The sequence below is a fragment of the Eulemur rufifrons genome, chromosome 18, assembly GCF_041146395.1.
Source record: "Eulemur rufifrons isolate Redbay chromosome 18, OSU_ERuf_1, whole genome shotgun sequence".
NCBI classification, from domain to species: Eukaryota; Metazoa; Chordata; class Mammalia; order Primates; family Lemuridae; genus Eulemur; species Eulemur rufifrons.
The window spans coordinates 4,469,889-4,497,074 of NC_091000.1; the positions used below are offsets into that span (position 1 = coordinate 4,469,889).

The window sequence follows — 27,186 nt, forward strand, 5'->3', positions numbered from 1 at the left end:
TGTTGGAGTAAGAATGCAGTGGGCCTAACACTTACCAAAATACTCAATATAACTTGATAGAAAAATAAGTGAAATGTATCATGGAGGCAGATGTTTTCACAGAACACTCCCCTTTGGGTATACCAAGGTGCACAATTGAAGGAGTATAAAATGCAAGCCTTGTAGAAATGAAAACTCGTGCTCACAACATCAAGATTTTTACTGTATTAAGAGTAACCTTTAAGAGTTACCTGCTTAAAGAAGAGAGAGCTAAAGGGCCACTTCTTTCTGTCATTTTGTTATGTCCCCCTTATCCTGGACATGATGATCACTCATCTCACAAAGAAAGAAAGAAGGTTTGCATCACAGTCTCTGTTTGTATTTCATATAATAAAATAGCATGACTGCTATTTTCCATGCAACTGTCCTGGTGAAGAGGAACCATCTCGATCTTTGGGATGAGATCGACTCGGATTCAAATCTCAGCTTTTCTGTTACAGTCTATATGACTTCTTACCCAACTATTTAACCTCTTGTTGGTTTTTCTACCTACAACAATATATACTCATAAGATTATAATGAGGAATAAATGAGCTTTCATAGATAAAAGATTTAACATAGTACCTGCCACATATTAAGTCCTCAATAAATGATAGCTTTTGCTGTTATTCTTTTAATGTTGAGGTCTTTCACTCTTATTGTTTTAAATATCAACAATAGTGAAGAAAAAAATCTAAATGTACTTAAATGTTCAGACTGCTATATCAGGTAAAGAACTACTTATATTTGATATACTGTACTTAATTGAGATATTATTTAATCGTACCAAGAAAAGTTAAGGGCACACATGGACAAAACACTTGGTTGAAAAGTAGAAAAGTGGGAAAATCAGCAAAAGTTTTTACTTATATAATTGCAAATAAATTTTAATAATCTTTTTTAAAGTTTACCTTGTAATCAACAAATAAAAAGCATATATATTTATTGTGTACTTAATTGCCTATTATACTGAATATGCATTTGTTCTGGCATTACAATGATGTAGTGAAAAGCTTCCATGAATAAAATCCCTGGCATTTCCAAAGTAAGCTACGTAAAACTATTGATCTTGTTCAATTACTAACATACAAGACTTTTTTGACACTAAATTTTATCATTGTACTAACAGGGCTAAATTTTTACTCTGCCACAAACAATTATCTAATGTTAAACCTAATCGTTCTGAGGCTAAAACGACTCTACGTGTGTACACAGTATCGGCATTGACAGAAGAGATGGGACACGATTTTGCTGACTTTGTTGTATTTTTAATAAAATTCTACAAAGTTTAACTGTCATGTAATACCAAAGGGGAAACCCCATATATTCATAGGAAAGGAAGTTTTGAAATCTCAAACACACACATTTTCAAAAGAAACCAAAATGGCCTGAAAGGTTAGTTGAATTGAGCAACTGCACATAATTTATTGCCAAACATATTAAATTTCTTCAAAACCATGACATAATCACCTGGCATGAACTCTGTTTCCTCAAGTGAAAAACTTGCCTGAAATAATCTAGTGAAAACAAGAAGTAGCAGTAGTTTTCCTAATTGAGAAGTTCAGTAATTTGAAACTGAAGTGAAAAAGCTCTTACAAAGGCCACTGGGACTAGAGTTCTCTAAGCCTCCAAGAATTTCAGTATCCCCTACTAATATCTGAGCTTATTATTACTTTCCTAAGCTGATGAGCCGTTACTTGTGCCATCACCCCTGGGTCCTCCTCACGGGGGCCTTAGTGAGTAGAACTGATATCACAATACCGTAATCCATCCTGTATCCTTCTGAATGTCCTATTTTATTTCTCTCACATTATTAATTGACTTCTATAGAAGACTTTGTTTTCCTCTATGATAGTTTGTAAATTGCTGCTTGTCTCTTGAACCAAGTACTTTAAATCATCACTTTCTCTGGGAATCAATATTTTTTTATGACCACATTCATCAAAGAATAGTCCTTGGACTACCTGCTTCAGAAACTCTTGGCATATCTGTTAAAAAGCAGATTTCTGGGCCCTTGCCAGATATACCATACATAAAATTCTACAGGTTGAGTTTAGAAATTCTTGAGTGAGTCTTAAACACATTCAATTTTGATCATCAATGCTCTATTGGCTGAGAGATGGGAAGAGGGATTTCAACCTCTCCTGGTGGGAAGAATCACTTTTTACTCAAGTGGGAACAGAAAATTCAATACTGCTTGTGCAGAAAGTTGGATTACTTCAAATGTAGAAACTTAGGAAGATAACATTCCAGCCTCCCCAGTACTTTCAGAGCTAAAGCTAACCTAGGTGCCTATCCAAGGATGTGACTGCTTGGCTTTTAGAATGATAAGATAAGTTTAAAAAAACAGCTACAGATCTAATTCTTACAGTATGTGAGAGTGCTTCTAGGAGAAAGGAAAGCAAACATCCTCTAACATAATGGGATATATACGTTTTCATGGCTCCAAAGGCTAGAATTTTTTATAGGAACACTGAGAAATTCAAGAGAGTGTTATTTTCCACAGTTTCATTGGTCTATTTATCAATTCTTTTACTAAAATCACCTATGTGATTACCGTAACTTTATAGTATGGTCTTGAAACCAGGTAGCATGAATCCTCCAACTTGGTTCTTCTCCTTCCAGATTGTCTTATCTGTTTTAGATTTCTTTTGCATTTCTATATAATTCTAGAATGAGCTCACACTTTCCATGGTAGACCCAATAATGGCCCCCAGTGATATTTAGGTCCTGATTCCTGGAGCCTGGGAATGTTATTTATATGGCAAATGCAACTTTGCAGATGTGGTTAAGTTAAGGATCTTTAATGGGAAGATTATCCAAGTGGGCTCTAAATATAATCCCAAATGTACTTATAAGAGGGAGACAGTGGGAGATTTGACTACAGAAGAGGTAAAGGCAATGTGATGATGGGAGCATAGATTGGAGTAATGTGGCCACAAACCAAGGGATGCTGGGAGCCACCAGAAATTAAGGCAAGAACCAGAATCTCCCCTAGCATCTCCAGAAGTGACAAGCCCTACCAGCACCTGGATTTTAGCCCATCAGACTCATTTCCAACTTCTGGACTCCAGAACTGTAAGACAAGAAATTTGTGTTTCTTACTATAAGCTTAGTGGCTTAAACATGTTGTTTTAAACCCCTAAGTTTATGGTAATTTGTTACAGCAAAAATAGAAAATTAATATACATTCTATTTTTTTTAAAGCCTTATTGGGGTTTTGATTGAGATTGTGTTGAATCTATAGATCATTTGGGGGATAACTGACTCTGGACAATAGTAATTCTTCCAATCCATGAACATAGTATGTCTTTTAGTTTTTCTGAGCAAGGTTTCATAGTTTTCAATGTATAGGTCATGCACATTTTCACTAAATTTATTCCTAAGTATTTGATATTTTGAGGCTATTGTAAGTAGAATTTCATTATCATATTTTTCCAATCATTTTATTTTGTTAATATGTATGAATACAACTGCTTTTTTATATTGAGTTTGTATACTGAAATCTCAATCATCTCTTTTAATGAAATTCAATGAAGACAGAAAATAAAAGATTAAAAGACTACAAATAATCTTCTCCCCTGTGTAACTAGAAATTTACAAATAATTTTAGTTCCTTGAAAATTCTACATTTATTTGATCATATCTTTAAACCCTCCCATCTGAAATCTCGTATGTCAGTTTCTGATTCAGGTCTATTGAGACAGAAGATGAACAGCGTATCATTAGTTCTTAGGATGAGACTACAAGAGCTGCTCTAAAGCTGCTGTGGCAGGTCCAATTCAGAAAAGCCTTGGTGATTATGTTTCAACAGTCATCCATCCAAGTGATTTGAGATGAGATGATTTCTCAGAAATAAGGCACACTTTAGCTGATCACCACTAAGTTGTAACTGCCAATTACCTTGTATTTGGAACTTTGTCCTAGGAAATGCTTGTGACCTTTTTTCCAGTCCGTGCATAACAAGCTCTTCAAAAAGTCGTGCCTCATCACTGTACTTTTTTCTCTAAAGTCACAATAGTGGTAAGTGCAGCTCTCCTTCCTCATTAAGCACACACTTTCCCTCAATTTCCACAGTTGGGAGATTGCTTTTTTCTTCCTTCTGTATTGTACTCTTTCTGGTGACAATTTAATGAATGAACCAGTGTGAAGCCTAATTTTAACCCAGGAAAATTGAGGTAAGTGTACCTACTCCCAGATTTTATAGAAGCCCTATGAGAGCAATTTTTATTTATCCCTTTTTCTTTTAGGATGCTAGGAGGATAAAATAAAGTGGCAGGAGGGGGGAGATTGATCCTATAGATAATACAGCCCCAATCTTAAGTGTCTATGCTTATACCATAAAGACTTTCTCTCCTCTTTTAAACACACCTATTGAACTGATAATATCCGTCCTACGAAAAAGACAGGAGAGGCTTTTGACTGCTTAATTCCCTGATAGCCTCATAAGTGCACAGCTCAGAAGTCATAAAAGGTTACCCAGCAGAGTTCCAGAAGTGAGAGGAACCAATAGACCAATAGAATCAGTTCCCCATCAAACTCTTGCCTGAATTATTCACAGTTCCACTTTTAGTCCTTATCTGACTTTCTTCAGGAGGCTAAATCTGCCTTTTCTCACAGGAAAGATCAATATTTAATACACGCTTGTGAATATCTGTCAGTGTTTAGGCATATACGTGTGTGATATGAGAGTTTGCCCCGTCAGTATTTCTCATGAGAGATTACAGAAGTAAAAGAAACATTTTTAAATTTTTCCATTTATTAAGGGAAGATAGGTCAAAAAATGAGGGTCAAATGAAGAGAAGGTTATGGTCAATTGAGTGAGCCTTTAGGGAGTTATTATCTCACCTTTCTGTCAGGCACTGGGATTTATTAGGAACCAGAGAAGCAAACACATCCCAAAGACCCAGGTCTGAGACGGTAAACATTAATAGTATTAAGTATTGAGAAAGTGTTAAATTATATATCTTAAATATATGATTTAAATATTTGAATATATGAATTTGAAAGTACAATACATATTTTAAAACATACATATGAATAACTAATACATGCCCATGAACCAAATTAGAAAAGGTCACCAAAGTTTACGTGGTGAAAATAAGTTTCTTTTCCTCTTATGTCTCCCAGCCCCTCAGTTACCCTCTCTGAAGGCAACCACCGTTGTTGGGTTCTTCTGTCTTTCAAAGATTAAAAAGCCTTTAGAAAGAAAATTACTCAAGAATTCTAAATATTTCAAATTCTGTCTATTTGCCGCCACGTGGGATGTGTGAGATCCACATTTCAGGGCATTTTCTGTTCGCTAAGCTGGTCGACAAAGTTTCTTGGTAAGAGCGATGGCTGCGCCTAGTGTACCTGAGAGCGACCCACCCACAGCATGTCAAGTCATTAGCTGGGAAATGTTTTGAAAACATGCACCAATCTGGACGTCACACTTGTTTCACTTTATTCTCAGCTACAATTCGGATAGGATATTGTTTTAATTTTTCATTTAGTTTAATGGAGCTTAAATTTTAATAGTCTGAATTAAGTGGCTAAGCTCCACACCTGGCTGGAAATTCACATTTACTCCTTCGGAAGCCCTACTTGATAGATTTGCTCTCATGTAAAATATCCTGATGGTGGTCCTCATCGTTTGGTTTCGTGATCCGCTAGCAGACTGCAGCCCATGTCCAGGTTGCCTTCCAGGTTCTCCGCGGGGCGCCTGTCTGGGCTCCGTTGCTGTCAAGGCTGCAGGCTGCTCCCCTGCCTTGCGGACTTCGGGTTCAGCCTTTCTTGTTTCGTTTTCTCAACTGCCTACCGATCTCATCATGGACAGAAATAAAACTTATTTTTCTCCATTTAGTGTTCCCAAGTCTCCTCTTGCCCATCTTCCGACTGACAAATGGCAAATTCTTTGAAGATATAACTATCGATCATGAGCCGTCCTGGGGGAATACAGTTGTTACTGCAGAGAGAAATCACCCGTCCTCGCGAGCGAGCTGCCCCGGGAGCTGGCGCGGCTGCAGCCCAGACGCCTTGCTGGCCGGGTCAAGCAGACCGGCTGGTCCTCTTCCAAACACAGGAGGATTTCGAAACTCAATTGGACAGTGGTGTTCCCTTCTTAAAGGCAATGAGACAGAGAACTGAAAAAATAGGTTCTGAGACTTTCATGAAAGGAGCATTTTGTCAGCGTGAGTGAAATAGTTACTGCTATCATCCACACTGACATATTGAATGAAATTTTTAGAGTCTAGAAGGCCAAGGAAAACTGTCAAGGCAACAGTATTTTTAGTAATTTCAAACCAGTTTAAAATTAAAATTAAGTTGCAAGGCAATTAATAAATCGGCCAAATTCCATTTATTTTGATTTTGAGCTGAATTAACTCGTGGTAGTTTAAATATTTTAAACCTTCACATCATTATTTTAATACTCTATAAAAACTACTTCAGTGTATTTAATCTTCATGTAGGTTATTACAGGGATGAGAAAAACATAAAGTGGCAAAATTTACTTGCCCAAATTTTTACCCAGATTTAACCAAAACTTAAAGTTCCTAACTTAATTTATCTCTTCTTTTCAGTAGACTAAAATACTTTCAGTGATGAGAAACCCAAAAGAAAATCCTGAAGGCAATTCTGAACAGAAATGACAACCTCTAAGAATGAATATAGGTATATTATTTTAGTTAAAAAGAAAAGATTCGATGTTTAAGATTTGATGTTTCTTTTTTTTTAGAGCTTCGCTACCTAGCAGTTTGTACTACTTTAAAAAAAAAGCCAAGAATAAACCTGAACCTTCTTTCCATGACAACCCTTAAAATTACTCGTTGATTAATGGCTCCTGCTGTCATGAGGTGATGGCCAATTATGCACCAATGTTTCACTCATTGTGCAGTGAAGTCATGGCACGGCAGTTTGAGAACAGAGGAACGACTGCTTTTTAATAGGAGATACGTTTCCCACATTTCCTTTCCTCCTTTCCCAAGAGAGCTTCAATATGCGCTTGGGTTAGCTCAGATAGGAGGCAAAAAATCTCTCCAAAGCCTCTACTGCAGCAGCAAACTATTTACTGCTACAAATGACCACTCCAAAGATTGTTTGAATTAGCGTTAAGAAAATCGTTCTCCATTGTCACAATTGCTGTCGGTAAATGTTAGTAATTGTAGCTTTTTACAGATGGGCTTTCAGCAGCTTTAACCCATTACCAACTGCAAGTCTGACAATTGTAACCATTCCCCTCCCCCGCCCCCCCCCCCCCAAAAAAGACACTTGCTTTTTCACAGCGCTGGCAACCGAGAATTGTGGGTTTTTCCTTGATTCATGGTCTAGTTTCATATCAATGAGAAAGAGATATTTGAATGTAATAATAGTAAGTCCAGAGATCTCACTTCAGCCACATACAACCTGCCAAATTCTCCCCTGAGGTTGCTGGAAGCGGGAAACATGATGTGATTGCATCTCCCCTGCCAGACCCGCAGGCTGGACGCCCAGACAGTGCCCTGCGTGCCTGCCACTGAGAGAAGGAAGTTCAGGCTCCCCAGATGTTAGAAGATGAGGGATTTCCACCATCTGCAGCGCATGAACAAAGGTTTTGCCAATATACACAAATATACACGTGCCATGCTCTTGCACATGACATCTCTGCCTCAACTTACCAGCCTTTAAAATATAGGGCAATTTGAAGTAGTGATTCCTAATTTCATACTGTATTCATCAATTAAACAAATGCTCTGGAGCACTTACTACGTCCCAAGTGCTCTTCTAGGCTCTGGTATATACAGCAGTGAAAAAGATAAAAATGTGTGTCCTTATGGAGCTCCTATTCCAGTAGGGGGAACAGATAATTAGAAAGAGGTGGCAGGGGTTGGGGGGAATGGTGACGGTAATAAGGGTTTTGGAGAAAAACAAAGCAGTGCAAGATGAACAAGAGGTTTTAGGGCAAGGGGGCTAGGTCAGATGGTGGGGCAGGAAAGGCATGCTGGATTTTACAAGGTTAGTCTCTGAAAGATAGTCTCTGGACATTTGAACTAAGACCTGGAGGAAGTTGGAGGAGGGGGCGTGGCTGGCTCCGGCAGTCCCTGCAGTTAGCAGCAGACTTGGGAACAGCTCTGTTTTGCTCTCCTGCAATACACCCAAGTCCAATTTAGTAGTGACAGTTGCCTTCCTCCTAGATTTTTATATTGCTGCTAGATTCCTGCTATATACTGCTGCAAATTGCCACCAATTGAAACATGCCATGGCAGTGTTGAAAGTCACATTCAGAAATATTTTGCACATTGGCACTTCATTCTGCCTACAAGATAAAATTCTTTGAGGAGTCTGCTTCTTGGTGAGACACTGTTACTCTGGCTCAATTTAATCGTTACTTTACCTCTTCTAAACGCAAACAGAATTTATAGTCCCAGCCTTTATGTAACATGAACACACTGTGCCTACATGTGGCTTATTCCAACTCCAAACTTAAATCATACGTCCCTATTTACAAGAATTACAGTTTATTATTCTGCCTTCCCATAACACTTATGGCAGGTGGGATGAATAATTCTGTGTTGGGTGGTATATGTCATTGGGCCACCTATCATTTGGTACAGATTTAAATGTGCTTGGCAATTTGTTAAAACTGTGTAAATGACTCACAATGCAGAAAGGATGTCTCTATTAAATAAGTGATGTCTGGATACTAACAATCAATCCTGCACTCAGAATGCAATAAAATGAATATATCAATAGCCAATGCCACTTACTGTTGGAAACAATTTACATGAGAATTCTAATTTGTATTTATGGAATGCCTTTTTCTGAGCTCTTCTGCTACATAATTACAAAGTGGCTTTGTGCTTAGTATTGTTGTGACAATAAATAACAGGACAATGGAAAGCAATAAACCATCCTGTCATTGCCACAACCTAGGAAATAAAGAGAATTCACCAGGGCACAAGTGTGTATTCAAGGCCCCAGCTGAATTCACTGAGATACAGTATACAGTCCCAGGAATTACCTGTGAGGGTCTCACTGCCTGAATGTTGTAATTATGGGTTATAATGGCCGGGAAGGCAGACCCATTTATAAATAGATATGTTAAATGTAACTACTCCATTGTGAGAAAAAAAATTCACTTCCTTATTCGGAAGTCCCTACTTATTTTCAAACAATATCAAGTTTTTGCTGCCTCTGTATCAAATCATAGATAAAAAGTTAAACTAGAAATCAAGGGAAAGGAAACAGAAAGGAATTATCATGTGAATTTATGGAGCACCTACCATGAATCAGACACAACATAAAGCATGTTGTCTTATTTCAGCCTTCAAACAGCTCTCTGAGTTACACATTATGATCACAGTGGAGGCGGAGTTCAACTTTACTCAGTGAGTTTCCAAATCCTCAGTTCACACGTTAGGAAATTGAGACCTGGACAAACAGATGACATTTCTAAGGTCAGACAGGTGTGGGAGAAAAAAACTAAAATGGCCATGTTTGCAATAAAGTGTAAATTATTTTATTTTTAGCTGCTGTTATAAACTCCCCAAATCATTCTTTGTTTTTCTAATCTTTGAGTGACTAAGACAGAAAGATAAACAAATATAATGAATCCCATATTATTTACATACAATTTCTCATGTCTGTAAAGACTATACACTATATCCCCAGATATTTGGGGAGGACATTTTTAATTATATATTGACAGATTATAGTTGTATATATTTATGGGGTATAGGGTGAGGTTATGATTTTTTTAATACAATGTGGAATGATTAAATCAAGCTAATTAACCAAAAGAGTAAATCTCAAATGTTCTCATCACCAAAAAATGTCAAATATCTGAGGTAATGAATAGGTTAATTATCTAAGGGGGGGGGACATTTGTATCTTTACTCGTCTTAATTGAGATTTCTTCATTTTCTCTTCCATTTATACCCCAATACACTACAATAGAAATGCACAGTATAAATATACACAATATATAACTGGAGAAACAGAGACTCAAAGGAAGATCGATAGGACAGCAAATAAACAAACCTAAATCTTTCAGACTGCCAGTAGTAGTCTACATTTTAGAGCTCTCAGCTAGTAAAAGTTAACAGCAACAAAGAAAATAATCAGAAATAAGCACAATAGAGCACAGATGAATTTGCAGGCACCTTAGCAATAAGCAATCTATGAAATTCTTCTTGCCTTATATTTCTTCTGTATTCCTCTGTTGTATGTTTATTTTTTTCTGTCCACTCAACTCCCTGGCATCTTAAAAATATCTCTTGATTGAACATAATGTTTTTCTCAAATTAATCTGTCAAATTCCTATAACAATATAGACTCAGACTGCTGAAAGCAGATGGTCTAAAAAAAAAGTCTGAATAATGAATGCTAACTGAGCCCTAACTAGAAAGTTCTGTTTCACCCTATTTAGCGAGTCAATGCAGCACAACGTGGGACACTTGTCTTTTAAGCTACCAGTATTAGAAAAACTGCCAGGCCTCTGGCAGCAGCCTCTGATGTCCCTATTTTGGGTATACATTAGCCAATCTCTGGGGTTATTTCACAGTACAGAGTGTCTCTTTCCTCTCTACATAGCAGAAGCAGAGGTGTATAAAAACCAGGATATTCCCAAAACTATAACATTAAAAAACATTCATTCTTTGACTTGATATTTTAAAAGTCTTTGTATTAGCTTTTTTATTGCTTCATAAGAAATCACCACGAATTTAGCAGTTTGAAACAGCACACATTCATTATCTCAGTTTCCCTGGGCCAGCACAGGTCAGCTGGGTCCTACGATTGGGGTCTCAAATGGCTGTGATCAAGCGGCCAGCTGGGCACCATTATCATCTAGAGGGTTGACAGGGGATGAACCTGCCCCTTAGCTCACGCAGGTCCTTGGCAGAGTCCGTTTTCTTCTAGTGGGAGGACTTAGGGCCCCGCGTCCTGCGGGCTCTCAGCTGGAGGCAAAAGTCCCTGGCCATGTGGGCTTCCTCAACATGGCCGTTTAATCCATCAAGCACTTAAGGAGAATTCTCTCAGTCTATCAAGTCGAGGTCTCACATAAACTAGACTAATCAAGAAGGTGACAGTCCATCACCTTTGCCACAGTCTGTTGGTTTGAAGCAAATTTCAGGCTGTGCCTACATTCAAAGGGAGGCCGAAACCCAAAGGCATGAACACCAGGAACTGAGAATTACCAGGGATCATCCTAGGGCAGGGGTGGGGAACCTTTTCCTGTTGGAAGGCTGCATTAATTTAGCTGTCATCAAATAAGGCCACATTCAAGAAACTTCAGCTAGATATACTTTAAAATGTACATTATGTTATAAAACTCTAATTACAACGTACTTAATTTCAAAAAATGAAAGCTATTCGTTAATTTTAAAGTTAACTAAGCTTTTAATGACTTCATTGTGTCTGCTTTGTGTTGGAAAGCATTTGAATATTTGGTTGCAGCATGGAGGGGCCGCAGTTTCAGTTGATCCTCTAGATGGGTGTCGGTCATTTGTGACCTTAACGTCCTCTTGATTTGGGTCAGGTAGGAGAATGCAGATTCACAGCAATAAGTGATTGAAAAGCAAGAAAGCATTTTTCAGGCATGTTGCCTACCTCGGGGGTATTCTACTGCATGATATTTCAATGGGATCTTTCTTAGCATCAAACAATGACTTTAAAATGTCATCCACTGAGAGCTCAATCAACTCCATCTGTAGTTCGTTAGGTACCTTGGTGATATCAACTAGGTGAGGCTGAAATGCTCATTTGAGCCTGATGTTATGGTTCTCAAAGTCAGTGAACCTTTCATTGTATTCCCCAGTTGAAAGGTCTATAACAGTAAGGATTGAAATGATTTGCATATATCATCCTGCTCATCAATGACCTTTGATAACTGGGGAAAATATTCATCTGAAATTTCTTTTTGAAGAAGTGGTGTTTTCAAAAAAGATAGCCTTTTTCGAAATGCTTGGATTTTTTTTTTTTTTTTTTTTTTTTGCCACATAACATATATAGACTTAGTTTTATCTTGCAGAGAATTATTCATGTCACTTTGATTTGACATGATATCACACAGAAATGCTGCATTCCTACAGAAATCTTCTTTTAATAATTCACATTGCTGAATCTGTTCTTCATAAAATTTAACTATCTGTTCTCACAGAGAGAAAATTTTGGCTCACATCTGTTCCTGTGATAGCCAATGCACTTTAGAATGATACAGCAAATCCACACTGAATACCTCATTGCTCAACTTCAGCATGTTATGAAACTGAGGATGCCGTGTTGCATTTGCACAATATAGTTAACAATATTTATAACTTGTTGCAAAGTGTCACTTAAAATAATAGCTTTAGCACAGAGATTTTGCTGGTGCAAGACACATTGAAAAGAAATGAGAGCATCTAGATCTGTTAATAGTTTTTTATTTGTGCGATAAATCCTTTATGTTTTCCTGCCATAGAAGGTGTACCATCTGTATATACACTTAAATTTACCAAGTTCAGTCCAATTTCACCACATTTGTCTTGAAAGTTGTTGAAGATACTATTCCCGTGTTCTGTTTATAAGAGTGCCCAAAGCAGGTGACTCTTTGTAGCAAAGAAAAATCTTCTGTTACGAGTCAGTAGTATCGGTTGATTCATCCAAAGTGACTGAATAGTAAATATTTTTCTTTTGAAGTATTGCATGAAATTGTTCTGTTAAATTGAAGGCTAATTCATGCTGCCAATCAGTTATAGTTCTCCTTGAAAGAGGCAACTGTTTGTACTTTGAAATGTGATGGGGGCCTAGGCATCCTACAACTTAAGGCATTCTTTCACAATTTCTACATCACTGAATGGTTTCCCTTTTTTCCCAACTATTTAAGCTCCTTTATAAATTGCTTCAGTGGCATTAATTCCAGATCTTATTTGCTGCTTGAAAGAATTGTCTTTGCTTTTGCTTTTCATCTTTTAATTTCTGCAATACAACCTTTCCCGCCTCTCCCTCTAATTTAAAATATCTGTGGCCCTTATGAGTCTTATAATGCTGATGAGCATTGAATCTCTTTAATGTTGATGTTTCATTATCACAAAGCAAGCAATCATCTTATCTTTAGCAGAAACAAGATAATATTGAAATTCCCAATCCTCATTAAAAAATCGGCTTTCTTCCTTCAGCGTTCTCTTGATCTTCTTTGAAATGATGGGCTGTTAAGCAGACAGAATTAAAAAATACTGTCAAACGGTGCAACTATTCACAAATTCCACTTCAAACAGAAACACAGTGCACCATTGTCAAAAGCTGATAACAGACTATCACTTCAGGTATGTCCATCCTGAAATGCTGGTTTCAAGACCAAAAAATTTTAGATTTACAGAAAAATGAGCCTGTGGTTCCCAGGTGGATATTCTCTGGGTAGACTAGTGCAGTGCAGATACAGGCATCACGGGAAGGCACAGGTGACACCTGTCTTGTGCAATACCTGTCCTGTGCGCCACTGCACAGTGGAACCCACCATGTCTGCACTCAGCAAGGTATCAGTAGTAACAGAGAAACCTGGCCTTCAACATGGCGCAGTTATATTTTTGAAAACACAGTAGTATAACTTCTTAGTTATATGAACTCAAATTATCACCCCCTTAATTGTCAAAAAAACCATGATTCCATCAAGCCAAATTAAAACAACATCAAGGTCAGTCCTGGATACCAGTTGTCTCATCACCATTAAAATCTTTGACGGAGTAGTTTGGAAACGATCACAGTTGTACAGCTATACTTGCTGGACTTGTATATATTTGGTCATCTAAATGAAGAAAAACATAAGATTTTCCCTCCCTGATGCAGTTTCTGCTCCTTTTTATTTTACAGCGATATATGGATATGTTCCCCTTGCAACTGGTCCATACAGATCAAGTCCTCTCTTTGCAGAGTCCTGGTTCACTACATTCACCACATCCCAACATCAGATGCCCACCAAAAATGTTGGAATCATCTGAAAATTCTTGTTTAGCAGTGTTAATGTTTATTTAGCAGTTATAAGCCCTGTTTAGCATGTCAGAGAATATTTGTTTTGTGATCACTGAGAAATGGGCTATTATGAAGAATTATATTTTAATGCCCCTAAGTATTTTCTTACCAAGTCTTTCAAATCTTCTGACATGTTGAGACAACCTTGCTCTTGGTTATGGATGTACTTCTGGAAAGTTGAAAGTTGGCAAAATTGTGGTAAATTGGATCACCTTGTAAGTGGTCTAGCATTTCCTTATCAAAGCAAAGTTTTTTAAATTTCTACCATAAATCCACCTTCAGGAATGTTTTGGTACTTTCTTTTAAGCAATATAAAATTATACAAAAATTTTTTATTTATGGGTCTATCAATAACATAGACTAATGGGTGAAAACCTACCTACCAGGTACAATGAACACTACCTGGGTGACGGGCACACTTATAACCATGACTCAGGCATTATAAAAGCAATCCATGTAACCAAAATGATTTGTACCCCCCATAATACTTTGAAATAAAAAAAATAGTAAAAATAAAATAACAGACTAATTTTAAGCTGTAAATATAATTCCATCATTCTTATAGTGGTACATAAGACAGAAGTAAAGTTTCAGTATATTACAACATGGGTGCATATTCTAGAGTTTGTTAATAGTTAAGACTTCATTCCAAACAAAACCCTCAGTCTGACATTTCCCCTTATTTAATATTAGAAAGCACATTATTTTGAATTGCTCTTAGGAAAATATCAAAGCAGTGATTCTCAGAAGAGCAGAAGTAATATCAGGAATTTTTTTTTTCTAAACCACACATGCGAGTGAACCACTATGTTAGTTTTCTATTGCTTCTATAACAAATTGCCATAAACTTAAAGGGTTAAAATGGCACAAATTCGTTATCTTACAGTTCTGGTGTCAAAAATCCAAAATGAGCAGGCAGGGCTATACTCCTTCTGAAGGATCCAGGAGAGAATCTGTTTCCTCAACTTTTCAGCCTATTCTTTCTGCCACAACCACCCAGTGGAGTCATTCAAGACCGGATGAAGGGGTGGAGTAGTTGGAAAAATTTCCTCAAGGAATTCTAAAATTTGCCACCTTTTCCCTACCTCTCCCCATGGGAAATCATTAAAATAGAAAGTATGCCTGCGATTTATTGATTCACAATTTAGATGAACTGTTTGTTTGCTACTTATAAAAATAAAAGTGATCTTGTCAGTGGAAAGCTTCCACAAGCATGATTGTGGGATTGTAGAGGCTCGATGCTACCCCTGCCCAGCACATGCCTGTGGCCATCACTTTCCTTCTGAACCTACAGCAAATGCAGAAAAAAAAAAAAAAAAGACATCCTGAGAAGCTGAGGTGAGCACTTACCTGGCAGGTCCCACGCCTTCCTTGCCGCCAGCAGTAGTCTCTGTGAGTGCACATCTATTGCGCCTTCATTGTCAAGTCAACGGTACAAAAAGAAACAAATAGAGTACGTAAAGAGGTTCTTATCTCCAGTTTGTTCTCAAAGTTGTGTCCTTTTTAGTCTTTGCCTACATGAAGGACCTAGATTAAATAAAATACAAGAAAATCTCTGGAAATTAGTGAATGAGGTAGTGGTAAGTGGAAAGATATGATAAGGTCATAATAGTTTGCTTGAAAAAATGTGCAAAAACCAGCAACGTCAGAAATAGTTCTGCAAAAAGACTTATCACTTCAGAATACTTTATGCTTTTCAAAGTATCTCAGTATTTATTATCTTATTTAAACTAGGTTTATTCAGCCTAAAAAAGAGAAGGCAAAAAGGAAGATAATGATTTTCTATTATATGTAAAAAAAATCATCAATATGAAAGAGAAAAAGAACATTTCAAAAAGAGATGAAGTTGGAAACTCTAGAAGCTTATTTAAGTTTAGCGTTGATAATTAAACAAACAGCCAAACAAGATATTGAGAGAGTTCTTGTGACTAAACAACTATCTTAATGTTGTAGTTTGAGTACAGAAATATAGATTCTACCATCTGTAATTTTAAAGATAGTAAACTAATCTATAATTATCAAGGGCAGTAGTATAATAATATTAGGCTGAGTATAAAGTGATCCAGTAGCAAACACAAGAGAAAGTGAAATTAAATTTTTAAAATATGAACATAAACCTGCTAATTAGGGATGCTATTCATTTTATAGCTATTTATTGAACATCTATAAAGCGGCAGGCACTACTCCAGGTGCTCAGAATATAGCAGTAAAGAAAAACAAAGTCCCTGCTCTCGTGACACTTGGATCCCAGCAGAGAGAGACAGAGAGAGAGAGAGAATAACCACACATGAAAAAATGTATAATATATCAAATTGTCATTAGAGTTAAGAAAAATAAAATAGGGTTAGGGAACAGAGTGATGGAGGAAGGGGGTGCATTTTTAAGGTTGAATTCATGCAATGCTACTTAAAAAGAATTTCTGAGTGATTTTCTAGAGGAAAATTTATTGCAAAGTCTTATGCAGAAGACATTAATCATCAATGATCATCTGTTTGGTTAAGACATGGCTTTTACTCTCTGGAGCTTATGTTTTCTGTATGTGGGTTTTGTTGGTGTATCTCATAATTTATTTCCTTTCCAGTTGAGGAAACTGTAGGTCTTCAGAAATTAGTTCTAATCCATTAAGATTAAAGGTGATCAATGGTCTTGCTCTGAAGAATGTCAGAATCATTTAAGGGAAACCTCAGTTCCACGATTGCCAGGTTAACGGTTTCATAGACGAATGGAAAGGGGAAATTGCATGCCTTGAATTTTCTAGGAAGAAAAAACCAGTGACTTCAAAATAGGGCAACTAGAGACACTAATTAAAAAAAAAAGATACCTGAATTCCAAGCCTCTCTAATCAGCCGGCTGTCTGCCAGCCATAGCAACTGAGCTGCTTTAAGAAGCTTCAGAAAACCTAAATCTTTTACAAATGGGAAGCTCAAAGTATTGCTCAAAAGTGAACATTTCTCCTTTGGCTGTGCCTACATCATTCTACGAAGAGATTTGCAAAATATAAGTGTTGGTCAAATTTCAAGTCATGGTTCATTGTGTGGTCCAGCGGATGCAGTAATTTCCTTCCTTTGTATTTTAGGGACTTGGTTAATCTACTTAGGTATCATATTATAGAAGGGAAAGAATTTTCTTGCATCTAACTTATAAGATGCTTTAATATAATAAGTATTTGGCTGAGATTATTTTGTTCTTGTTTTGCATTTTGTTTTGTTTGTTTGTTTTGGTCTACTCAGACTAAACCAGCAACCTCTTCTGCCCACACATGCTCAGGTTTTCACTCTAAAGACACCAATTCATTCCAAAACTGCCACAGCCAAGCGCCTACTCTAAATGACTGGTTCACCAAGACACAGACCTCAAAGCAGGTGGAGAGAGGTCTCTTTGCCAAGTGCATTCAGTAGGGGCACATTCCTATGGGATGTGTGTAGTCTGTTAGTACGGGGGAAGACTTAAGCATTCATGTTTAATCTAAAAAGAGTATAACTGAAAAGTCATGAAGGTCTAAAAGTTTACTGAAGTCATTTCTGTATTCACATTAACTATTGATAAATTTATGTACATAAAGGACAAAGCCACTCCAGGTTTCAGTAACGTATCAAAAAGTGAATACAGTTGGAATTGTTCCCCCGAAAAGTTCTGTTTTCCTTCTTTCAGGATCAGCCAGCTGTCAGTCATCCCCACCTCCTCCTCCGCAAGGACCTTCTATTCCAGGCTGCTGTTAGGGTTGCCCACCGCGGCTACTGCTGTTCAACCTATTTTTCAGGGAAAGTAAATAACAGAACAAAGTGAAGAAAAAAATTAAATTCTGGGAAATGTTGCCAAATTGCCCTGCTAAGTAGCAAAGTCAGGGAGGGCGGTGGGGGTGGGGAAAAGTGCAGATTTGAAGACATAATGATCTCATTCAAAAAAGATCACATTATTTAGATATTTGGGCTCATTTCTGGAGCCTAACAATACCACAATTAACTAATTGTTCCTCTCTTTCTTGTTGTTTTTATAATGCTACTTTCAGATAGACCAAGGGTTCTTGGCCAGGGGAAATTTTGCCTGGCAGCAGACATTTGGCAATGTCTGGACATTCTGACATCTAATGAATAAAGCCCAGTGAGGTTGCTGAACGAACACTCACAACAGCCCTGAAATAAACACTTGACAGGCCCAAAACACCGAAATATTGAGAAGGCCTGGCTGGAACAGACCATCCCAAACTAGTGGCTATTTGGTCTTGTGCCTTAAAGCAAAGCTTCCCACCATGTGTGCCTCCGCTTCACAGAGGCACTGTAGTGTAATGTAGAGCCCCACGATACTAGGGAAAGTCTTGGGGAGTCATCCACGGGGTAAGCTGAGGTCACCGGGGCAATGAGTGAAAGGAGGAAGACCCCGAGGATGGTCTCTGGGGACACCAGCATTATAGATGAGGAGCACGGGAGGAACCTATCACAGAATCACAGAGGCCAAGGATGGAGTGCAGAAGAAACGGTGCAGCACAGTGAGCAGACCTCAGAGTGTGTGTGAGCTCCGATAACGGAGGTCCCCACAAAACCAATTTCAAAACGGAGGCAAAAGTGGAAACCAGACCACAACGCCTTAAGGAATAAAGATCACCTTTGCCATAATTTTAGAGGTGATGTAAAGTATAATATTTTAGTATGAGCTACAGAAAAGTTCATGTTTTAAAGGGGAATTTTTATTAGTTTATCTGGTATTAGATATTTGAAAATGTTTATAGCTAAAGAGAAGGAGCTGAGGAAGAATTTGAATATGTAAGAGGCAATAAGTAATGGAACAAGATTCCAGAGAAGTCAATAAGAGATGGGACTCGGGGTACAGATGGACAAGTTGGTCCTGTAAGGCTATATATTATATATATATATATATATATATATACACCTTCTGAAACTAGAAAAGTTTGACTGTAGATGATGACTATTTTGTGGATATGGAAAAGATAAATTTATTCCTTCAATATTTATAAGTGTCTAAGATGTGCCAAGCACCATGCTAAAGACATAAAAACAAACAAGACGTGGTCCCTGACCTCAAGGAGCTCACAGTCTGGGGAGAAGCTGAAACAGATTTTAACCTTCACTGAAAACTACAAGCCAAAGCTGTGATTGGCAGAGTGTGGAGCAGTGACGAATAGAAGCGTGAGGAGACAGGTGAAGGTTATTCATCCAGGGGAACGGGGGAAGGAGCTCACCAAGGACAAGTGCAAGGATGGGCTTTTGGTATGAGGGCACAGCCGAGGCCGAAGGGTATCCATTTGTTGTGGCCCATATTCAGATACATTTCCCTCAGCATTCTTACGGCCTGAACTGTGCTCCCCCAGACTTCATATGCTCACGCCCTAACCCCGGTGTGACTGTATTTGGAGATAGGATTTTCAAAATGATAATTAAGGTTAAATGCAGTCAGAAGGGTGAGGTTCTAATCCCACAGGACTGGTGTGTCCCAGAGATTTCTCATTGCTCATGCACACGTGCAGATTCAAGAATGTTTGAGGACCCAGTGAAAGGGCGCTGGCTGTCTGCAAGCCAGAAAGAGAGACCTCATCACAAACCAGTCCTGCTAGCACTTTGATCTTGGACTCCCAGTTTGCAGAACTATAAGAAATAATCTGTTGTTTAAGCTGCCCAGTCTGTGGTATTTTATCATGGCAGCTTGAGCAGACTACTGCAAGCATCAGTTCCTCCACCCGGGTTCAGGAATGACAGAGCACACAGTAGCTACGATCCAGAGGTGAGGTCTGGCCAAGCGTGTGCAGGAGGAGTGTGGGGTCAGGGAAGCCAGCAATGCTGGTTCAGCCACCGACCCGTGGGATTCATGCTGGGTAGGCAAGGAATAGGTATCAGCAGAAAACAGCTGGATTAGAAGAAAATGGAGAAGACAGTGGAATGAAAGCAGAAAGCTAAGGAGCAGAAGGAAGCAGAGGAAAGAAAACTGCGGTCTGAAATTCAGACAATGGAGCGAGTTCTTATTTGTGTGATACAGAGCTCAGGGTGAGGGCGAGACACAGACGTGGTCCTGAGAATAGGTGACTGAAGTGTGATGAAAGTAACTGTTACTGAAGTCAAGGAAGCAAAGTTTCACGATTAATTACCTAAGGAGATTTTGAAATCACTCAGGTGTCAATATCCTCAATGAGAAGAGGGAGCGACAGGTAAATTAACAAGCAGCCGTCGTGGAGGTAGATGGAGAGAACAGAGCTGGTGCGCGAGTGTCGGAGGCAATGAGTGGGGTGGAGCAGTGTGGTTTGATTTAGTTCGGTTTGTGACTAGAAGAATAATCCCCTGAAAGCAGCAAAAGGATCCGCCCCTACTGGCCCCCAAAGATGTGGAATGTGGGAGGATCTGAGTGGTTTCCTTAGAGAAAGCATCCAGGGTGGTTGTGAGTTGTGTCCTCTGAAGGGGAGGGGAGAACGGGGATTGAGAAGGGCCAGTGGTTCAACGTGAATAACCCCTGGTTTCCTAATATGCAAAATGAAGATAAACTGTAGGGCGACCCAGCCGGGCTTCCTGCTTGGGGCATGAAATACCCGCTTCTGCTTCAACTGGTTTATGTCAGTCTCTGTTCCTTGTTTAAAAAAAAAAGTTAATTTATAACTGAGGAACTAAAAATTATTTGAAACTCATTGGCAGAGACAACTGTGCAACAGAACTTCTAGGCATCTGTCTGAACATGTCACTTCATATGTGACATGTCCATGAGAGTTAGAATCCAACACTTCGCAATCCACCTTTTTTTGTCCCCATTCAGATTTAGCTTGGGACTTAAAGAAGCAAAAAGGCACTTTGGTTTCTGCTATGTTGGTCCCTATTCTTACTGTTTTACTGAGAGTTCATTTTTGTTAGGAACCACAACAAGCTCCCGTCCATGTGACATTAGTCCTAGACGGCCTAAGTTCCAGACGCTACGGACCCGTTTGGCTTCTCCATGTTGTCACCTCTCCCCAGACAACTTGACAATGTCAGAACCATTTGAGACATTTCATGACTCTTCTAGTGATGATTTTTTAGTTATATTTCATAAGAATTCTGCAGAACCATACAATGAAACCCGAAACCATTTCTTAGTACAAATGAGCATAAATAAATGGTGGTTCTATGATCAATAGTATAATGTATTGCTAGATATTTTTTTCAAAAATCCTCTTAGAGTTTAAATAACATGGTAAAAATTCTATATATAAAAAATACACATGTATTTATTTACATGTACATATAAATAATTCTATATGCCAAAAATATTTTAGAAATGTAGATAAGAAATGAGAAAAAGGGGTTGTTCCTGGTGGGAAAATGGAGTACCAGAAATATGAGATGGGGTTTATTTTGCAATATATACTTTTGTATTAAATATTTTGGCTGCACATGTTTTACTTAGCTCCCAAAATATCAATATGAAAATGAAAACATTTAAAAAATTATAGTCACTAAGAGAAAAAAAGGATATGAGAGATCCACAGCTTACTTTAGCCTTTTTTAGTGTCCTTTGAATTCGCATAACTGCATAGTTTAGCTTTTTTTTTTTTTTTTTTTTTTTTTTTTTTTTTGGTAAGCGGCTGCCTCAGCTGGGATTGTTGTTTGTTTGGTCAGTTGTTTAGTCTTTCACTTTGTTTTTATAATAAAGGGCCAACTCAGAACTGCTTATTCCTTGCCTACTCAATTCCTCATTCCCAAGACTACAACTTCCCTTCTTCCCTCTTTATCTATATAAATAATTATTCCTCTAATTCAAGTTCCAGGATCCTCCCTTTTAGAGTTTGTATATCATCTGTACCAATCATCTGGTAAATAAACTGTATGTGGAAGTATCATCTCCCCATGTGAAAATTTGCTATATCCCTGCTTAGACAGCAAACTACAAAGCTCCGAGGGCTACGCCCTGTGTTTCCTGATGTTCACTCTGTTTCTGCTTTGCACCACATTTATACTGCATTTTATTTGCTCATGGTTTGTTCAAAGAGAGGCATTGCATTTCTAGTATTGACCTTAGTGCTGGTTAATTTTTAGTTTTATTAACTAGTTTTTAATAGCTTTTAATTTGTATTTGTTTATTCTCATGTTAAGTAAGTAGCAAGGGATTCAAAAACAGGGGATTTGGTCTAACACACATTTTAGAGTTGGGCAGAATTCATAGGCTGATCTTTATAAAGTTACTGGGAAAAACAAATCTCTCCTGGGAGAGAAGCCTCAGTTTAAAAACAAAAAAACCCACCTGCGATGCAGGGCTCGTCTGTCCTCAGAGAGTGGGAAAAATCCACGTCGTGTCTGTCCCCATTTGCAGCGTGCTGACTGATTGCCGACCCCTCCATAGGTGAACTTTATCAAGTGTGAAAATAATCCTGGGACCATGGGAGAAATATCATTAGCAGGGAAAATATATATCTTTGCTGCAGCTCAAGGAGATGGAGCCCATTTAAATGAAGATAAAGGGGGCAAACAAAAGAATTACAATGGAAAATTTGTTGCCGGACTATCAGTAGAGGAGACATAATGCTGCCCTTTATCATACTTGTCTTGCCAGTGACAGACTATAAAACTCCTACTGCTCCACAATTCTGTACTCGTCACTTTCTGGGCCAACTTTTGCCTTGGCAGATGCTTGGCATGTTTTAGACATAAGATTTATTGCCTCATTTAATCAAGACTGTGCAGGAAACAATGATCTATTTTTTTCTGTAAATTACAAATTAGGCATCTTTCACTTATTCTTAGTGAGAGAAGTGATATATGCACATATGTATGCATGTATGTATATGCGTGTGTACATATGCTCTCCAAAGAACACCATTTATTTATTGCTTTATAAGAAATTTAAATAATGACTTGTATTCTTTCCACCTGCCCAGGAAAAGAAAATTTATGCAATACCATAGAATATAAATGCAGTCATCCTGCATCAGTGTTTTTCAGTGTTTACTGTCATGGAAAATAACAGCCTGAGCAGATTCCAGTGCTAATAAATGACCCTACTATGGAGGTTATTAGCAATTTAAAGGCTGTATCACTTCATTTTGCTTCCCATTTTGCAAACACATTTTAACCTCTTTGGGTGATTTCTTCTAAAGTTTGGGGGAGCTCTGGCTTGACAGTAAAAGGAAACCATTACCCAGCCAATAAACAAAATGTCCTGGAAATAGTATTACCCATTTAAAAATGACTCCTTGGACATTGATTAAGTTGAAATGAAGTGCACGTAGCCAATGCTAGGTTGTTGTCTTACCTAGGGAGGAAGATCACTTGCTAGAGTTCAGTAGTAAATAGGCAATTCATTTTGACATAATGAGGAAGAATGATGTTAACAGCCAGAGGTCACCAAAAAAGCAGAGATGGAAACGACCTATTAGATCATTTTCTCCATCCCCTGGAGAAAAGGGCCAAATTATATTTCATAGTGCTTTGTCCAGTTTAGCTTTCAATTCCTCAAGCCAGGGGCTTTCACCACTTGAGACTTTTTCTAGGACCTTTATCGTTCTACATGACCCCAGCCTTCCTGGATACATTGGCAAAGTATGAATCTTGGTCAGAATTAACCCTGCAGGTGATCCCAAAAGTACTTTGTACTCACAATTAGAGCTGTACACCTCAGAACTCATTTACTCTTCTCTTTCAATGAACTTCAAAATCATTTTCTTGGTAATAGCTCCCTTTGTCCTTTCCTACTCTACCTCTGTATTCCGTGTTCTCATCACGTCCCTTTTACTCTGAGTCTAAACGAGAGCTATTTCTTGGCAGAAGAATCCCTCGGAAATAAAATTCCTGCCTGTTTGAAAGGCAAATGCTCACCGTATCCAGGGCAATGCTATTCATACAGATCCCCAAGAACATCTTGAATAAATGAATAAAAGGGGTAGGTTCAAGAGAGAATGGGAGGAGATGAAGTGGAGACTACAAATCTAGACAACTTCACAAAATCTTGCTGCACGATGGAGTAGAGGAATGGGACCAAAGCCAGAGGACAATGTGGGTCAAAGAAGGTTTGCTTTCTAAGAGAGGGATATTGCAACATTTTTGCTTGAAGATGGAATGACTCAGTAGAAAGACCAAAAATGGGGATTCAGGGAAGAGACGGGACACCTTATAGGAGCCATGCTCCTAGCAGATGAGAAAGGATAGGATCCAGTGCACAAATGGAGAGGGTGCCTTACATGGGTGCACAGACAGATCATTCATTGAAACAGGAGGCAAGCACAGGGAGAGAGGTGCAGATGGCTTGGCAATTTGATGGTGTGACGGGGGCCTCAGTTCTCTTTCAGTACAGAACGGAATGGCTTCTATGGCCGTTAAAGTCCTCTTGGCCACTCCAAGTTCTTTGACTTCTGTGGCAAATAAAGACAGAGTTTTTAGTTTCTTCTAATTAGATTAATCTATATAGGTTCATACCAGTTTCAGCTCTTGAAATATCTTCTAAGGATTCAGAAAACATTATTCACAAAAATATTCATTGCATCTTAATAATGTGGTACTCATGTAAACAATTTAAATCTCCAACAATAAGGAAAAATGATGGCACATTTAAAATGATATATTTAAGATATAATCACATGGAAAATTTCAATGTTAGGTTCAAAAGAACAGGTAGATTGTGAATATAAACATACACACAAAAAAGGAAAATACAAACAGTGATTGAGTTTTGATAGTAAAACTCGGTGATGTTTCCCCCTTTTTTCCACTGTGCTTTATTTTCCGGGTCTTCTATAATAATTATATATTATTGCTATAAGCACCTAATTCCATGTATTAATCCCTTTCTACTTAAAATATTCATGATATATACATTTGGGTTCCAGGTTGCTGGGGTTTTTGTCTCCTCACACATAATCACCAGCATTTATTGAGTACTTATAGTATTTCAGGCATTGTTTTGCTGTATGAACTTAGGCAAATTTCTTAAACTTTCTGATCCTCATTTTCCTCATTTGTAAATAAGGATTATTTTGTTCATCTATAAAATGAGGATTAAATAAGTTAATACATGGATATATCCAGGAATAGTGTCTGGCAGTGTCATCAGCATTTAATAAGCGTAGACATATTCATTATGTCCATAGATTACTTAGTCATATTATGCGTTTGGTTCTTTTCATTCAAGAATCCAAAACGCATTTTTGGTCCTCTTAATATTCTCCTTTGTTAATTTTAAACCAAGAGAATATCTTACATGGTCCTTTTCCTTTTCCTTCTTTAATAGTATGATCAAGAAATGGAGTCATTCCTTGAGAGGACATATTTTTAACAGATCGATTTTCTTCAACAAGAGCAGACAACGCATTTCCTGCAAGCTTCCTTCCATATTGCACTGCAAGGATCTTGTGAAGGACTGGGAGCGTCAGCAGCCTTGGGAACAGGACCAATTCCCAGATATTTAATTTAGTTCTGTTCTCATCTAAATTGAAATTTTGACACAGCATTTTTCTCACACTAACTGGTTAGAGTAATTCTTTCCAATTTATCTTTATTTATTGTGAAGTCAAGCCAAACCCCAGAGATCTTGGGGCTGTTTTGGCAGTCATTGGTGACATTATTCAATCACTCACACACGTTAATTTGAGATTATAGTCCCTGTGACTCTACCCATGGAGCATTCCCACTCATAATTTAAATAGATTCTTCTGGAGAAGCTGAAGAAAAATAAAATGGCCATTAGTATGCATGAATCAGATATTTTTCAACTGGAAAGCAATGCAGAATTAAAAGTTCTTTCAGGAAGGGGAGAGATTTTATTGCTCCCATATGCTATGTGTGCTGTTATATGGCATTTTAGAATTTTGTTTTCGTTTTTGTCTTTTGTCCCACCTGAATTTTATATTTTTTTACTATTTTTTTTTTAGATTCAGCTGACTTTATTTATCTTTAAACTAATAAAAATCCTTAAAAGTGATCCTGGGACTTTAGAAGTTCTATGAATGCATAGATACCTGCCAATGACTGAAATTCTAAACCTTGACTGAATGTGTTTAAAAAAATGATGTAAGCAGATATCTTAACTATTCGTGCTTGGCAGAAGACTGAACGAAATTCTACATGTCTTTTTCAATTTCCCTAAATTTTGTTAAATTTGCAAGTATGTACAATCCAGCTAATTGAAATTAATATTTAGTGTTCATCAGAGCTGTTTCACAGCAGCAAAAATTGAATCAGGGAAATAAAAGTTCTAAATGATGTAGGAAAAAGATAAATACAATCAAAACAGCAGTCTAAATGTATGATATCAATATTTGACTCTATCTGCACTGTGCTGAAAGGAAGAGGATACACCAAGAAAATTTATATTGATCACTCTGGTAATGTGAATACCACCTGCATCTGATTGAATATGGGTTGTATTCTGTTCCCAGTATTAAGGATGGTATTTAACTCAGAACTCCATATTGTAAATATACAGCAGCCATTTGTCCCAATTAAGGAATGTCTTAATACACAATATTATCATTTTCTAGGGGATCTTTATGCATTAAATTAAAGCACATGATTGATTAAATCAAAGGTTAGTAATAGATAAAAAAAAAACTCATAATTCTCAAGGCTTGGAACTAGGTAACCCAACAGAAGCGGAATTGCAGGATATGATCAACGAAGTGGACACTGATGGTAATGGCACCATTGGCTTCCCAGAATTTTTTACTATGATGGCTAGAAAAATGAAAGATACAGATAGCGAAGAAGAAATCCATGAGGCATTCCGAGTCTTTGACAAGGATGGCAATGGTTACATCAGCACAGCAGAACTACATCACGTTATGACAAACTTTGGAGAAAAACTAACAGCTGAAGAAGTAGATGAAATGATCAGAGAAGCAGATACTGATGGAGACGGACAAGTCAACTATGAAGAATTCGTACAGATTATGGCTGCAAAATGAAGACCTACTTTCAACTCCTTTTTCCCCCTTCTAGAAGAATCAAATTGAATCTTTTACTTACCTCTTGCAAAAAAAAAAAAGAAAGAAAAAAGTTCATTTATTCATTCTGTTTCTATATAGCAAAACTAAATGTCAAAAGTACCTTCTGTCCACACACACAAAATCTGCAGGTATTGGTTGGTGGTCCTGTCCCCTAAAGATCAAGCTACACATCATTTACAGTATAAATATTTGTACTACCTTAATAAGGACTGCTTAAAGTTCCATTTGCTAACAATTAATACACTGTTTGGGCTGGCCAGTTTTTCATGCATGCAGCTTGACAATTGAGCACAGTC

The 27,186-nt window shown here is 37.8% G+C and overlaps 2 protein-coding genes across 2 annotated transcripts in view; both read left to right on the plus strand.

The window, feature by feature from the left end:
* The window catches only part of GALNTL6 (polypeptide N-acetylgalactosaminyltransferase like 6), an 851,955-nt gene that overhangs the window by 664,821 nt on the left and 159,948 nt on the right, over positions 1-27,186 (plus strand). The gene's annotated exons all lie outside the window — the stretch shown is intronic.
* On the plus strand, positions 5,936-26,875 carry LOC138398938 (calmodulin-like). The gene is made up of 2 exons (XM_069493387.1): positions 5,936-6,191; positions 26,523-26,875. The coding sequence occupies exons 1-2, from the start codon at positions 5,936-5,938 to the stop codon at positions 26,846-26,848; spliced, it is 582 nt and encodes a 193-aa protein (XP_069349488.1). The 3' UTR covers positions 26,849-26,875.

Bases quoted from the DNA above. Each gene is read 5' to 3' on its own strand.
- LOC138398938 (XM_069493387.1), top strand. From the start codon at position 5,936: ATGAGCCGTCCTGGGGGAATACAGTTGTTACTGCAGAGAGAAATCACC. The intron at 6,192-26,522 runs GTGAGTGAAATA...GCTTGGAACTAG, and splicing joins GAAAGGAGCATTTTGTCAGC to GTAACCCAACAGAAGCGGAA.